The following is a 13,295-nucleotide window of genomic DNA, read 5'->3' as shown; positions in this document are numbered from 1 at the left end:
CTCAGGTCTAAATTGCAGCCACAGAAATAAATTCATTTAAATGGGACCCGTTCTAGAGACTGGTCAGACCCTGCCCCTGCCCTCCAGGGTCGCCACCCCCTCCCCCCCCCACAGCTGGCAGAGGAAAACTCGGTGTGTTAGTGCAGTGTTGGGAGACAGAGGGAAGCCAGGGCCGTCAGCACCCAGGGTTACACTCGGGGGTTACCCTTGCCAATCCTGCAGGCTTCCAAACGCCCTCTAAGACTCCAGGATGCTGGGTTGCATTTGCTCCCCTCCCACAAGGCAAGTGCGGCTGACTCCAGCCTGCCTCGTGCCTGCGCCTGCGGGGCTCCGACCCCCTGCGACGGTCCCTGCCTCCTGAGGGTGGTGTCCTGCCCTGCAGGTATCCTACTACAACCAGGCCACCACAGGCTTTCTCAACTACGTGACCACCGATGTGGCCGGCCTGTCCTCTGAGTTCTACACCACCTTCAAGGCTTGCGAGCAGTTCCTCTTGGCCAACCGGAATGACCTGGCCCCCAGCCTCCAGACCCTCTAGGGTGCGGTGTGCAGCCACCTCGGGCCCACTCACTCCATCCTGCCCCCAAGGACGCCCAAGCAAGCGCGTGGACGAAGACAGAGGCATTTATTCCTTCCTGCCTCTCTCACGGGAAGCCTCGACTCTGGGATCCGCTGACCCAGCACCACGGGGCTGTCAGTTTCTGCCAACGTCCGCTAGCAGGTCCTTGCGGTAGTCCTCGGGCAGCCTGTAGTACACTCGGGTTCTGTCCACAGCCCTGGCTGCCAGCAGTCCTGCCCGCCCAGCTGCGTAGCTGCCCTGCCCAGGGCTGTGCCCCACCGTGACGGTGGCCCTGGGGGAGGAGCCCAGCAGCCTGGCCACGGCTCCGGCCGTGCTGTGGCCCAGCGGCCTGGCCTGCAGCTGGAAGGACACCGGCTGCCAGAGCCCGTGGCACAGCTCCAGCATATCTGTGAGCAGCTGTTCTCTGTAGCCACCGTCCAGCACCTCCTCAGGCCAGCCTGGTGCCACGGTCACGTGGGGGAAAACCTGGTCCACAGCCATAAGCAACTCCCTGCCTGCCAAGTAGCCAGGGACCCCAAAACTCCCGTGGGAGATGGTGGCCCCCACCCACACGGGCCGGGGCAGGTGGCCAAGGGTAGAGAGGTGGGCCAGTGTGGCCAGGGCTGGCTGGAGGGCTACAGGCTCTGCTATGTGCAGGTGGACGCCCCAGCGTCCCGGGCGTGCGGCGAGCTGCATCAGGTACGATTCCAGTGTCTGAGCGGGGCCACCTGGGACACCCACGATGGGTACGGGGTCTCCGGCTGCAGGCCCCCCGAGACTGACGTTCAGCAGGATCATGCCTTCTCTGTCTGGAAGAGGCAGCGAGGCAGCAGTGTCTGTGGTTAGTTTATCATGGGGGTACCCGTGGCTCTTGTTAAAGGGGTATTGGGGGGTCAGGGGTATAGTCAAGGAGGAGCAGCTGGTGCCTCACTGTCTGGGATCTGTCAACTGGCTCTGGGCTGCAGGTGGAAGAGTGGCTTTACAAATTGTGCTGGGTGCTCATCAGAACGACAAGATAAAAATGCTAGCTCAGCCCTTGGCCTCTAGCTGGGACCCGGCCCTGGGACCTGCAGCTCTGTGTGGCTGACGATTCAGGGGCACAGGTCTGAAGACCAAGAGCCCATGCTCCTGACACCGCTGTACCCTTCCTACCTCTCTCCACCTTCTTTCCAGCCTGCGGCTTGAATGGACTCATATTGCCATGGTAACAGGCCCAAGGAACCTACCTCAAGCAAAGGGAACCCTGCAGTTTAGCTGAAAGCATGCCGGCTGCAGGCAGACCTCACCTGGAAGAGGAACCGCTGCTGTCTTTCCGCTGCCCTGGACTTCGGGAAGCAGCCACTCTACGCTCAGACCATCAGCCCCGGGGAGCTGCAAGGAGGGGATCAGGCTGCCCCCGGAATAGTAGACTTGCTTTCGCGTGGTATTCACTGTGGGACACCAAATTGCCAAGGTGACGTGGCCACCTATGCAGAGCAACTCCCGTGTGCCAGGCTCTCCACATACTCTCTCACCCTCCCAGCAACCTGCCAAGAAGCTGCTACTCCCCCCATTTTATAGATTGCAAAAAGTGACATGGGTGAGTCACCGGGATTGGAACCTGATGCAACCAGGTCTGCAGGCCCTCAAAGTTGGATCCCCCTCCCTCACCTAGATGGCCCCCACTGCTGGAATGTTGAGTCCAGTGGAGCTCATTTGAGGTGACTTAGCTGCAGGTTCAGGGTCAAGGGGATGAGGGGTTTGGACAAAGGATCAGACAGCATCTGATTGCTGATCAGTCGGCATGGTGGAGGGGGCTGCTTCTCTGAAACTGTTAAGTACCCTGCAGGGGAAATGTGGACTTTGCTGGGTTCCAGTCTGAGGTGGGCTCCAATGTATACAAAGCCAAATGAGTCTGTTATAAGTTACTTGACTGTTCTGCCCCTCAGTTTCCCTACCCGTAAAATGGAACCCCTGCTTCATGGATATGTGAAGCTTTGGTAACATACCATACATAGCAGTGAGCAGCCCAGGGTCGGGCAGACAGTAGGTGTGCAAAATAATTCCTTCTTCCTGTTCCACTCATGATTTCCCCTTCCTATGTCCCTGCCCGCCCCTCCTCCCCACCCCCAGCTCTGCTCTGCTGTCCTCCAGATGCCGACCCTGGGCTGACTCGAGCCCACACCACCCTTCCTTGCCCTCCGTAGACCCGCTCCCTACTGGCGAGCTGCCTGAACTGCGACGCGATAGGCTCGAAGAGGTCAAAGTAGGCTTGGTGGGTGGCGCAGTTGTCCCGGACGTAGAGGAGGTCATCCACTGACATGGGGTCCGTGGCGGCCTGCCACAGCGTCAGGCTGTACCTGGGGCCAGAGAGCGGGCTCAGCCACCTGCCCGGCCCAGCAGGCCCTCAGCTCCTTCCCGGCACTCGGAACTGGACCCCTGTCAGCCCAGAGCAGGGGCAGGGCACCTGTCTCACAGCTTCAAACAGCCACTTGTCCCTGAGCAGGGGGCTCAGGAGGCAGGAGGGCCTGGTCTTATCTACTTCCTGACTTAGAGTGTGTCTACTTCTGGGCTCTGTCTTAGGAAAAGGACAGAAGGAGAAAGGGTACCAGGGGAAGGGAGGTCAGGCAGGAAAAGGAGGGGGCGGCTTTGAACGGCGTGGGTTGAAAAAGAGCCTCGGTCTCTGCAGGGGTTGTCCTGGGGCACAGCTTGCAGGTGAAATCTGTGCAGTCCCAGGACCACAGCTGGCTCCGCATAAGAGGAAGCTGCGGGGAGGCAAACTGTGTCTCACGATAAGCACTCTTCAGCAGGTAGAGTGTTCTCTCCCAGTACAACCTCTGCCTCGTGAGGTAATGAGTGGTCTGTCCCCAGAGATGTGCAAGCAGAAAGGTGGGACCTTACAGAAACTGTGAGCACCAGTGGGGGCTGCAGCAGATGATCTCGTGGGAGACCCTTCCAGCCATGAGTGCCTGGGATCTTCCTGGAGGCATCGGTCCCGGGGGTGGGTTTGAGGAAACAAGGGCTACAGCAGGGGTCTGGGAGTTTTTTTTACCTCTCGGATTGGTCCAGCAGCCAGCTGAAGTGGGGCCAGGCGGGTCGCACCATGGACGCGCGCACAGGGAAGGTGACCTTCTGCGGCAGTGCTCTGACCAGTCCCTGCATCTTCTCCACCATGGCACGGGTGTATGCATTGGTTTGGGCACTGGGCACATAGAGGGTAGTCCAGCCCGGAGACAGGGTGACCTTGGGATACTTCTCCTGGATCAGACCCAGGAACCTGTGGAGAATCAGAGACACGTGTCTTCCGGGGCCATGCTGGCCCCTTCCTTACCTCTTGGATTCCCATTGTAGTTCTGGGAAGTAGGCAGGTGTCCAGCTGTGACATAGGGTAGAAGCAGAGTCCTCAAGAACCAAAGTGGCTTGTTCAAGCTCCCGCAAATAGGGCAGTGACTTTGGAGTCAAGGAGGCCTGGGTGGAGGTCCTGCCCGTGACCTTGGGTGAGTCACTTACCCTCTTTACCTCTCAAAGGCGTCATAGCCTTAGGCAGGGCAGAGTGCTTCAAAGGCTCCATAGAGAAGACAGAATTCAGAGCTGTGAGAGTCTCTGAAGTTTCATGTTATATTTCACTGAAATTTTTGTCCTGACCTGAATTTTAATAGGAAATTAATGTTACCTACCCCCCACCCCGTCTCAGTTGTCCTAATAAGTCAAATCAACAGTTACAAGAAGACTAGTCAAGTTTATCTTGGGCCGTTAACTATATTTTTCGAACTGCTGCTTTCCACAGACACCTTGGTTTGAGGAGCACAATAAATATCGGATGGATGGATTGTCGGCTGGTGGGTTGGACAGGTGGCCAGATGGATAGATGGGGCTTAGAATCAGAAAGCCCCAGCTTTGGGGCGGGCCACGGTGGCTCAGCAGGTAAGAGTGCTTGCCTGCCATGCCCGAGGACCTGGGTTCGATTTCCGGTGCCTGCCCATGTAAAAAAAAAAAAAAACAAAGCCCCGGCTTCAAATCTTTTCTCTGCCACTTACTAGACTGAGGCAGATTACATCTATGAGCTAGTTCCTGTATTCATAAAATAAAGATCAGAGTACCTACCTCATTCTTGTTGTAAGAATTAAATGGTATACTGCCTGTAAAGTGCTTAAAACAGTGCCTGGGACACACAATAAATATTAAACACAATTATTCTCAGCTTTTTCGTCTGTAAAATGGGGAGAGAATAAACAGATGCCTCACGTGGCAGTGCTATGTAAGAGTCAAATCAGATAAATTCTCTCCTTTTTTGTAAACAATAATAGGGCACCGAGCAGCTAGTATGTGTGAGTGCTGTCAGGGCCTGAAGAGGGACTCAACACTTCTGACTTTTCTAGCAAGCCAGGTCCTATGCGGGTCCCTCAGTCTCCAGAGAGGGCTCAGCCCCATTTGCCCTCAAGGAGTCTGGTATGTAGGAGTGGAAAAACTTGTAAACCAACAGTGGCAACCCAGTGTGTTAAAAGGAAAGTGTGGGGGCCAGAGGTTCATCAGAAAATGGAGGAAAAGCATTTGAGGCAGAGGGAACAGCATGCACAGAGGCTCACGGGTGCAGCTGCCTGGTGGGGCTGGAGGCAACCTCAGCAAAGGGCCCCGGAGCACCTCCTGGGTTGAAGGCAGATGGCTGAACATGGCCAGGGCAGAGCAAACACTCACCGCGTGGCATTGACCTCGATTGAGATGGGCACATTGGGCCCTTTCAGGATGTCAGCATTGATCCACACGGGCCTCTGGACTCGCCCCTGCTCTGTCAGCTGCCTCAGGAGGTCCAGGGAGGGACCCACGGCCTTGATGCTCTTGAAATCCAGCTTGATGCCTGTGGGGAGGAGGGCAAGGGCTTGGGTTAATGCCCCTTCTATTCAGGGAAGAAGGAAGATGTAATTCCTGGGGCACAGAGGTCAGATATGGTGTGTGTTTGGGGGGGAAGGGTGTGCAGGGACAGGGACCCGATCCTGGCTGGGTTTGAGGAGAGGCTTTCAGATAGGAAGAGCTATCCCAGAGTGGAAGGGGCCACCATCCCCAGAGGCCAGCTAAGGATTTAGTGGGGCTATTGTCGGAGAGAGTCGAGCCCCTGAGAAAAAGAGGCTGTGAGTCTTGGACAGGGCATGTCAGAGGGTCCTAAGCCAGCCCAGAATGTGGGGAGGTCATTTGGACTTTGGGAATGGATGTTTAAGTAGAAGAGGGTTTCCCACAGTAGGGAAGGGCTCAGCATGATCCAAGACCCAGTGCTGGGCCCACAGCTATTGTATTCAGGATGGTGAGGAGAGGGGGATGAAGGGAATGGCAGGAGGTGAGGCTGGCAAGTTATGGAAGGATGTTAGAGGCAGCCCAAGGAGATCACACTTTGTCCTGAGGGCAATGGGGAGCCCTGGAGGGTTAAAGCGGGAGGGTGGCCTGATGAAATTGGCATTTTGGAAGGATCACTCAGGTGTGTTTGTGGTGGTGGTGGTGGTCTGGGAGAAGATTAAAGAAGCTTAAGTTTAGGGGCTACAGCCAATGAAGAAGGAAGTGTTAGATTTGTCCAGGAGAGAGAGGATGCAGCTGGAGCTAGGGTGGAGGAAAAAAGTGGTGGGATTAGAATTGGTGGGGAGTAGTGGCCAAGTGGACGTGGGGATAAAGATGAGGGAGGTGTTAGGATGAGGCCTCGATTCTGACAAAGGGAGTTGGGGTGGGAGGTAAGGGTGGAGTTTGTCTTTGAACATGTTGTATCCAGGAGCGAACACCCTGACCCTGTGTGCACTTTCGCGTCTGCGGAGGGGAGGGTGCTTCAGGGTGCCCCTACCCTTCTGGGAAGAGGTCAGCACGGCCTCCAGCCACTGCTGCAGCGTGTTGTCGCTGTAGATGTTTGGGGGGTGCGCCATGATGGGTATCCCCGTCTCGTTGACGGTGTTGAGCCCTTCCACGGTGATATCCGCCTCCAGCACCATGGTGTCAGCTGTGCGGAAGGCAGAACTCAAGTCAGGTTTGTGTTTAAACAGCAACTTTTCTCATCAGAAAAGAATAAAATTTATTATGGAACATTTGGAAGAGAGAAAAATTTACCCACATTTCCATCACAGTTTGTATTTTGATATATTACCTTCCCTCTGCCTATGCCTAGTGTATTAGTTTCTCGTGGCTGCTGTAACAAATGACCACAAACTGGGTAGCTTAAGACAATGGAAATTTATTCTCGCAGATCTGGAGGCCAAAGGTCTGAAGTCAAGGTGTCAGGGCCCTGCTCTAGAGAAGGGTCCTTTCTTGCCTCCTCTAATTTCTGGCAGTTACTGGCAACACTTGGCCTTCCTGAGTTTGGGGCAGCAGGAATCCCATCTGTCTTCAGATGGCCATCCTCTGTCTGTGTCCAAATTTCCCTCTTCTTATCAGGACACCAGTCATATTGGATTCAGGGTCCCCTATAGAATGACCTCATCTCAACCTATTACATCTGCAAAGACACTATTTCCAAATAGGGTCACATTTTTAGGTTCCATCTGGATATGAATTGGGAGGAGAGCACTATTCAACCCACCATCCAACATACTTTTTACGCAACTGAATCCATGCTGTGTTCATAATTTTGCCAACTATTTCAACATTTTCAAAGTCTTTCATACACCTCATTTTTAAAAGCGTGGCTGCAAAAGCCCTCATTGACTGTGTTCACTGTGGTTTCGTCAAACAACTGTCTTGAGACATTTTAGTAGTACCTAATTTTTTTTGCTACTAATAAATAAGGATGCATATTTCAGTCTGGTTTTCTGATGATTTCTGATTCCTACTTGTGGAAGTTGAGTCAGGACAGCACAGGGTCATTTGTAACGTTCATATTATCAATAATTCTTTCTAGTAAAGTTGTTCTGATTCATGTTTCCATCTCCCTGCACCTGGATCGGCACTGCTCATTGTTATTTATTTTGCATGAGCAGGCACCAGGAATTGAACCCGGGTCTCCTGCGTGGCAGGCGAGCACTCTGCCTGCTGAGCCACCGTGGCCTGCCCTCACTGTTCTTTTTCTATCTTTGTAATTCATTCACTTAGTTCAGCCAGGTGGACGTCCTCTGAGTCCTGCCCTAGTTCAGTTTAGCATGGAGCTGAGAGCCCTCTCGTGGGAAACTGGCACTGGAAGGCCACACGAGGGCACTCAGCCTTTGGGGAGTTTAGAGGAGGGAAGGGTCACTGTCGGCTCACATAGTATCACAGTTAGAAGGGGACTTGGCTCCTGGCTTACACCCACAGACTCCTGACTATTCTCACCTCTAGCCCTGCTCCCCTCCAATTCCATTCCCTACACAACCACTCTAGTCTTCAAAATACATGTCTGACCATGCGACCTACCTCCTGTGTTAAAAAATAAACGGGGCGGGCCACAGTAGCTCAGCAGGCACAGTTCTTGCCTGCCATGCCGGAGACCCGGGTTCGATTCCCAGTGCCTGCCCATGCAAAAAAAGAAAAGAAAAGAAAAAGTCCAAATAAACAAAAAACAGACCCACTGCCCTGAGAATCAAATCCAAACTCCTTACCATGGTCTTTGTGGTCCTGCAAAAATGAGGCCCTGCCAAATTATCCCATCCCTCTCACTCTCTAGTTCCAGCCGCTCCAGCTTTGCAAACTTTTAATGTGTACACAGATCCCCCAGGGACTGTGTTAAAATGCACAGTCTGATCAGTAGGTCCAGGGTGGGGCCCGAGATTCTGCATTTATAACGAGCTCCCCGTGAGGTGGATGCTGCCGGCGCTTGCACCACACTCGTAGCGATGCTCTGACTTGCTTCCCCATCTCCACGCCTCACACGTGGCTGTTGCCTGGCAACGCTCTTCCTTCCACAGCTTTATTAAGCCCCCTCCGGCTCCTACTCCTACGTCAGTCTTGGCTTAAAATACCACTTCCTCGAGGAGGTCATCTCTGAACCTTACCTCCCTAAATTAGGCCCCTCATTTCCCGCTTTCAGAGGAATCGATGCTCCTCCTTTGAGAACTCAGCCCCTACGTAATCACTCGCTCAGCACCAGCCTTCCTGCAAAGAAGCTCCCTGAGGTCAGGGAAATGGGCCCATCTCACTCCTCACTGAATCCCCAGTACCTAGATGGTACAGGACATAAAAGAAATGCTTCATAAGTGGCTGTTGAGTGATGACTATTGGAAAGAATTAATGACAGAAAAATCAAGAGCAACCAGTTAAGGCCCTGAAAGGTGAAGAGCTCACCCAAAGTCACCCAGGATTTTAGCAGCTGCGGAACTACAACCCAGGTCTCTGGATTCCCAGGAGGGAGAAGGAAGCTGACACCCAGGCCCCGCTGCTGCTTCATCCTCGTGTTATAAACTGAGCTGAGAAGTTAGGACTCACTGTTTTTTCTCATTGCAAAGATATACATGAACCTCCCAGGGCAGCGAACACTGAACACGCACGTAAAGGCACTTTATAAACCGTGAAGAGCTTTACGAATGTAACCTTTGTTATTATGACTTGAACACAAAGTCCTTTCTTGTTAGGGGTGCAGAGAGAGGCAGAGAGGTCGGAAGGGTTTGGGGCCCAGCGAGGCCCAGAGGAGACAAGACTGAGAGGGAAACCTTGCAGAGGAGAAGGTGACTCAAGAAAACAGATGCTCAGAATCTACTTCCCCATTTAACTAGGGAGGTGGGGAGGGGGGTAGGTTGGGATGGAGCCAGGGCTGGAATCCCGGTGTCTGAATCCCGGTGAGCTCTCCCACCCCACCCCCGCACCCCTCCCCCGTGCTGCTGCCTAGTCCAATGGCTTGATTTGTGCTGTGAGTTCCTCAAAACCAGGAGACATGCCTTATCGTTTCTAAACCATCCTTCTGAGCTTGCCGCAGAGCAGGGGCTGCTCAGACGCTCAGTGAATTGGACTAAAAACCCATGGAATTGCATTCTGGGAATAATCTGCCTCCCTGTGAGGCTACCCGGGCCCAGCTTTTTTCCTAGACGTCTTCTCCTTCATCAGAAAAGGTTGTTACTTGCCTTCCAGATGCTGAATATGGGGGCTGGCTTGCTTGAGGGGGGGGCTGGGGGATGAAGAAGGAACAAATAACGAAGGGAGGACCAGTTCACAGCAGAACTCCAGTGTGAGGGACATGCAGTTACAGACCCCCGCCATGTGCCAGGAGTTTTACCTGTGCAGGCAGGTGAGCACGGTGGCAGAGCATCCTGGGACCCAGACCTGTGGCTTCCAGTCCCAGCCCTATCACTTATAAGCTGGGTGGGTTACTTGACCTCTCTGCACCTCACTTTCCTCATCTACAAGAATTCAATGCTACAATATACCTTGATAGGCATTCACAAACTGTTAACTACTTACCTGGAGTATCTGTTTAAAAACAAGGTGACTCTGTGTCCCCATTTGCCTGGCACAGCCTGGTTCATGTCTGTTATCCCAGCATAATTAATGACATCCCACTATCAAAAGTGACCGGGTTTGCATTCCCTCTTCTTAAGCAAAGGGGGTATTATTATCATCGCCTTTTACAGAGGGAAATCTGTGCTGCAGGGAGGCAGACACTTGCCCCGAATCTACTGGTAAATGGCTCAGGTAAAATTTGAACCCATTTCTTTCTGTTCACCAGGCCTGGGCTCTGGCCGCTCCTCTTCTGACTTCACCAGTTGAACCCCACCACCATCTCCCCCTTGGGGTCTCCACCTTCCTCACAGAGCCCTGGCAGGACCCGCAGGGAGGAAACCAGGCTGGGATTCTCTCTGGACCACTGGAGCTATGCTAAGGGCCACTCTCCCTGCTCCCAGCTGTGGAGAGCTGCCCGGTTGGGGGTGGGGCCCTTAACTTTCTTCTTGACCAGGACAGGGCTCAGTCGAGTCCCCATCCCTCCTCTACTGCTTTGGACTGACCCTGGGATGAGGAGGGTGGCAGGCCCTCTTTGCCTTCTACCAGGCCTTATCTCCCAGATAAGATTCCTCCCTCTCTGGCCTGGGTCCCAGCTCAGGGAAAAGGATTCTCCAAGCCTCCTCATCACCCAGTTCTCAATCAGAGGAGCTTCTTAAAACAGCAGCAGCCTGGGCCCACCTGGTCTGCCTCCTCCAGGAAGTCCTCCTTAACCACCCATTCATTCATTCAGTAAGCCTTTCCCAGGCGCTTGCTCCCAGGCCCTCTGGTGTGGTGACCCTGCGGGAATCAGAGCTGGAGCCCTTGCTCTGCCTCAAACCTACGGGGTGATCTTGGCCGAAACCTGACATTGAGGGTTTTGTGCTTGAGCAGTGGTTCTCAGCGGGTGGTCTGGGGCCAGCCGCATCAGCATTACTGGCAAGTTGTTAGAAGTGCAAATGTTCGGGCCCCTGCCCAGACTGACTGAATTAGAAACTCTGAGGGTGGGGTCAGCAATCCTGTCTTTGGGTGCAGGCTCACATTTGAGGACCATTCCTTTTTTTTTTTATAGTCACCACTTTGCAGTTTACAAGCACATTCATGCACATTCTCTAGCTGAGCTTCGCCACAGTCCTGAAGGAGGGCTAGCTGAGGGTGGGGCAGGATGTAGTGATTTAAAGCTCCTGCCTTGGCTGAACCACTTTCTGCAGTAGCACCTTAGGTAAATCAGCTGTTTCTGAGCCTCAGTATTCTCCTCTTTGAAAGAGTACCCTTGAAACGGGTTGCAGGCAATCACAGATGCACCCACATGTAATGGACAGCTGTCCATTAAATAATTTAATTATTAAATTAAATAATATGTTTATTATTTATTCATAATAAATTTGAATCTGAGAAGCTCACAGGAGTTACAGATTTGCTCAGATGTTCACAACTCATTTTTGGTCAAGCCAGGGCCTCCAACTCTGATCTTTTGATTTGTTTAGGCTTGGAGGGCAAAGGTCTCCTTCGCTGGGGCAGCTGTCATCTGATAGGTCATGGGAGGGGCAGTTGGAAGGGTGGGCCGTGCCATGTTCAAATGCTGGGCTCCGAGCGCATTAGTTTTGCAACCTTGAGCCTCTCACTTAACACCCCTGTGACCCCATTTGCTCAGGGGGTGCATAGGACAAGAATCACCCCTCCGGAGCCGCTGCCTGGGCAGTTCCTCTCCTTCCACCTCCTGGACCCACCCGCCTCCCCCACCGCCCGTCCTGGCGCCTGGACTCACTCTGCAGAGCAGCCTCCAGGTTCTCCCGGCTGTTGGCAGCGTGGTACCAGGTGACCAGCAGGCCGTCCCGGCTGCTGATCCGGCCCAGGCTCAGCAAGTAGTCCAGCATGTCCGCTTCGGGGCTGCAGGCTGCAGCTTGCTTACAGCCTGGAATGAATGCAGGGGGCTGTTAGCGTCAGTCCCCACTCCACCTCCACACGCTCCCCCATCTGTCGGCACTTGCCACTGAACGACCCTCCCTGGGCTCCCAGCGCGTGCCCAGGAGAGACCGTGAGGCCCTGAGCCATCAGTGCTGCAAGAGAGGGTGGACCTGGGGAGGTCAGGCAGCGGGGGAAGCTCACGGAGAAGTGAGCATGTAAGGGCCCTTGAAGGATGGGTATAAATTTGACAGGAAAGGGGGAATTGGTTATTCCAGAAAGAGCGTTTATAAGCAAAGGAGTGGCCATTGGCCTGGTTCGGATGGAATGGAAAGAAATGGAATCAGGCACGATTGGAAAAGAGGGATGTGATCAGATTGTAAATGGCCTTGAACACCAAAGGAGTTTGGGCTGAGGGCGACCAGTGAGGTTTGTATCTACAAAGGTCTCGTTGGCTGCTGAGCAAGCCTGGGCTGGAGAGGGCAGGTCAGAGGCAGAGGATGCCATGGCGGGGGGTATAGGAGACACAGTGTGGGGAGCCCCAGTAGGGCAGGGCCAGCGGGGATGGAGAGTAAGGGATGAGAAAGGAAGTCAGAGGCCCAGCCCTCCAGGCTTGGGGACTGAGTACAGGGGTCTGAAGGTGTTTGTTGGGCTTCTGAGCGAATGGACTCAGTGTGCTGGGCCATGGAACCCCCGAGATGAAATGTCTACCCAAGGGCATACTCAGAGGGGGGTCTGGGCTGGACGGAGATTTGGTGGTCTTAAGACAAATGAAGGAGGAGGGGGAAGAAAGCCAACCTTCTTCCTCAGCTGGAGAGAAAAGTCCTAGTAGGATTGGGGGATGGGGAGAGGCAGTAGGGCCCTGGATGGCAGATTCTAAGTGCGGATGAGGCCTGGGCGATAGGGGAAGCTGATCAGGCTGGGTGAAGGCGAGGCTCCCACCTGGTTGGACGCGCTGCTGCAGGGTGATGCTCAGCACGGTCACAGTGACCAACACCAGAGCCACGCCAGCTCCGCCGACAAGCGCCCACTTCCTCTTACAGCCCATGCTGATCCCTCTTGGGAATGCCTCCTTCAACTCCTTATGGCCCGGTGTCCCCTGAGCCTCCTTGCAGCTGGCATCAAGTGGGAGGCAGGAGCTCCCAGCAGCACGGACTTCTCCCCCAGACCTGGTCGGCTCTTAAAGCTCTAAGGTCTCAGGGGTGGAGCCCATTCCTCCCTCTCCCTTCGACTCCTCCCCTCAGCCTCCCAGGTTCTTAACAGGTCAAGCAGAAAATCCTACCCATCCCCAAAATGACCTTTGAGCAAAGGAAGAAGCAGCAGAGGATGAGGATGTTGGACTGAGCTCCCCCTGCCCCCACCTGCCCCGCCTGAGAGTCGGGAGATCTGGGATCTCATCCCATTTCTGCCTCGCTTTGCTGGAGACCTTGAACAAGTATATTGCCCTCTCTGGGCCTTGCTTCCACCCCCACCCGACCCCTGCTATGTAAAAGGAAATGGCTTG

General features: G+C 54.1%; 2 protein-coding genes across 3 annotated transcripts in view; one reads left to right on the top strand and one right to left on the bottom strand.

The window, feature by feature from the left end:
* ACOT11 (acyl-CoA thioesterase 11) overlaps positions 1 to 7,449 on the top strand; it is a 47,916-nt gene extending 40,467 nt beyond the window's left edge. For both annotated transcript variants that reach the window (XM_077149552.1, XM_077149550.1), the window contains exon 16: positions 383 to 7,449. In XM_077149552.1, coding sequence (XP_077005667.1) covers positions 383 to 538 — 156 coding nt within the window. In that variant the 3' untranslated portion in view covers positions 539 to 7,449. The remainder of the gene's footprint in view (positions 1 to 382) is intronic.
* Positions 615 to 13,005, bottom strand: FAM151A (family with sequence similarity 151 member A). The gene is made up of 8 exons (XM_077149553.1): positions 12,734 to 13,005; positions 11,655 to 11,801; positions 6,360 to 6,512; positions 5,234 to 5,393; positions 3,591 to 3,815; positions 2,759 to 2,898; positions 1,846 to 1,989; positions 615 to 1,368 (listed from the first exon to the last, which is right to left on the bottom strand). The coding sequence occupies exons 1-8, from the start codon at positions 12,837 to 12,839 to the stop codon at positions 695 to 697; spliced, it is 1,749 nt and encodes a 582-aa protein (XP_077005668.1). The 5' UTR covers positions 12,840 to 13,005; the 3' UTR covers positions 615 to 694.
* Between the last annotated feature and the right edge of the window lie 290 nt (positions 13,006 to 13,295).

The sequence above is a fragment of the Tamandua tetradactyla genome, chromosome 2 (assembly GCF_023851605.1).
Source record: "Tamandua tetradactyla isolate mTamTet1 chromosome 2, mTamTet1.pri, whole genome shotgun sequence".
Lineage (NCBI taxonomy): Eukaryota > Metazoa > Chordata > Mammalia > Pilosa > Myrmecophagidae > Tamandua > Tamandua tetradactyla.
Note: the sequence above shows the minus strand (reverse complement) of the source record. Positions and strands in the feature narration are given on the sequence as shown.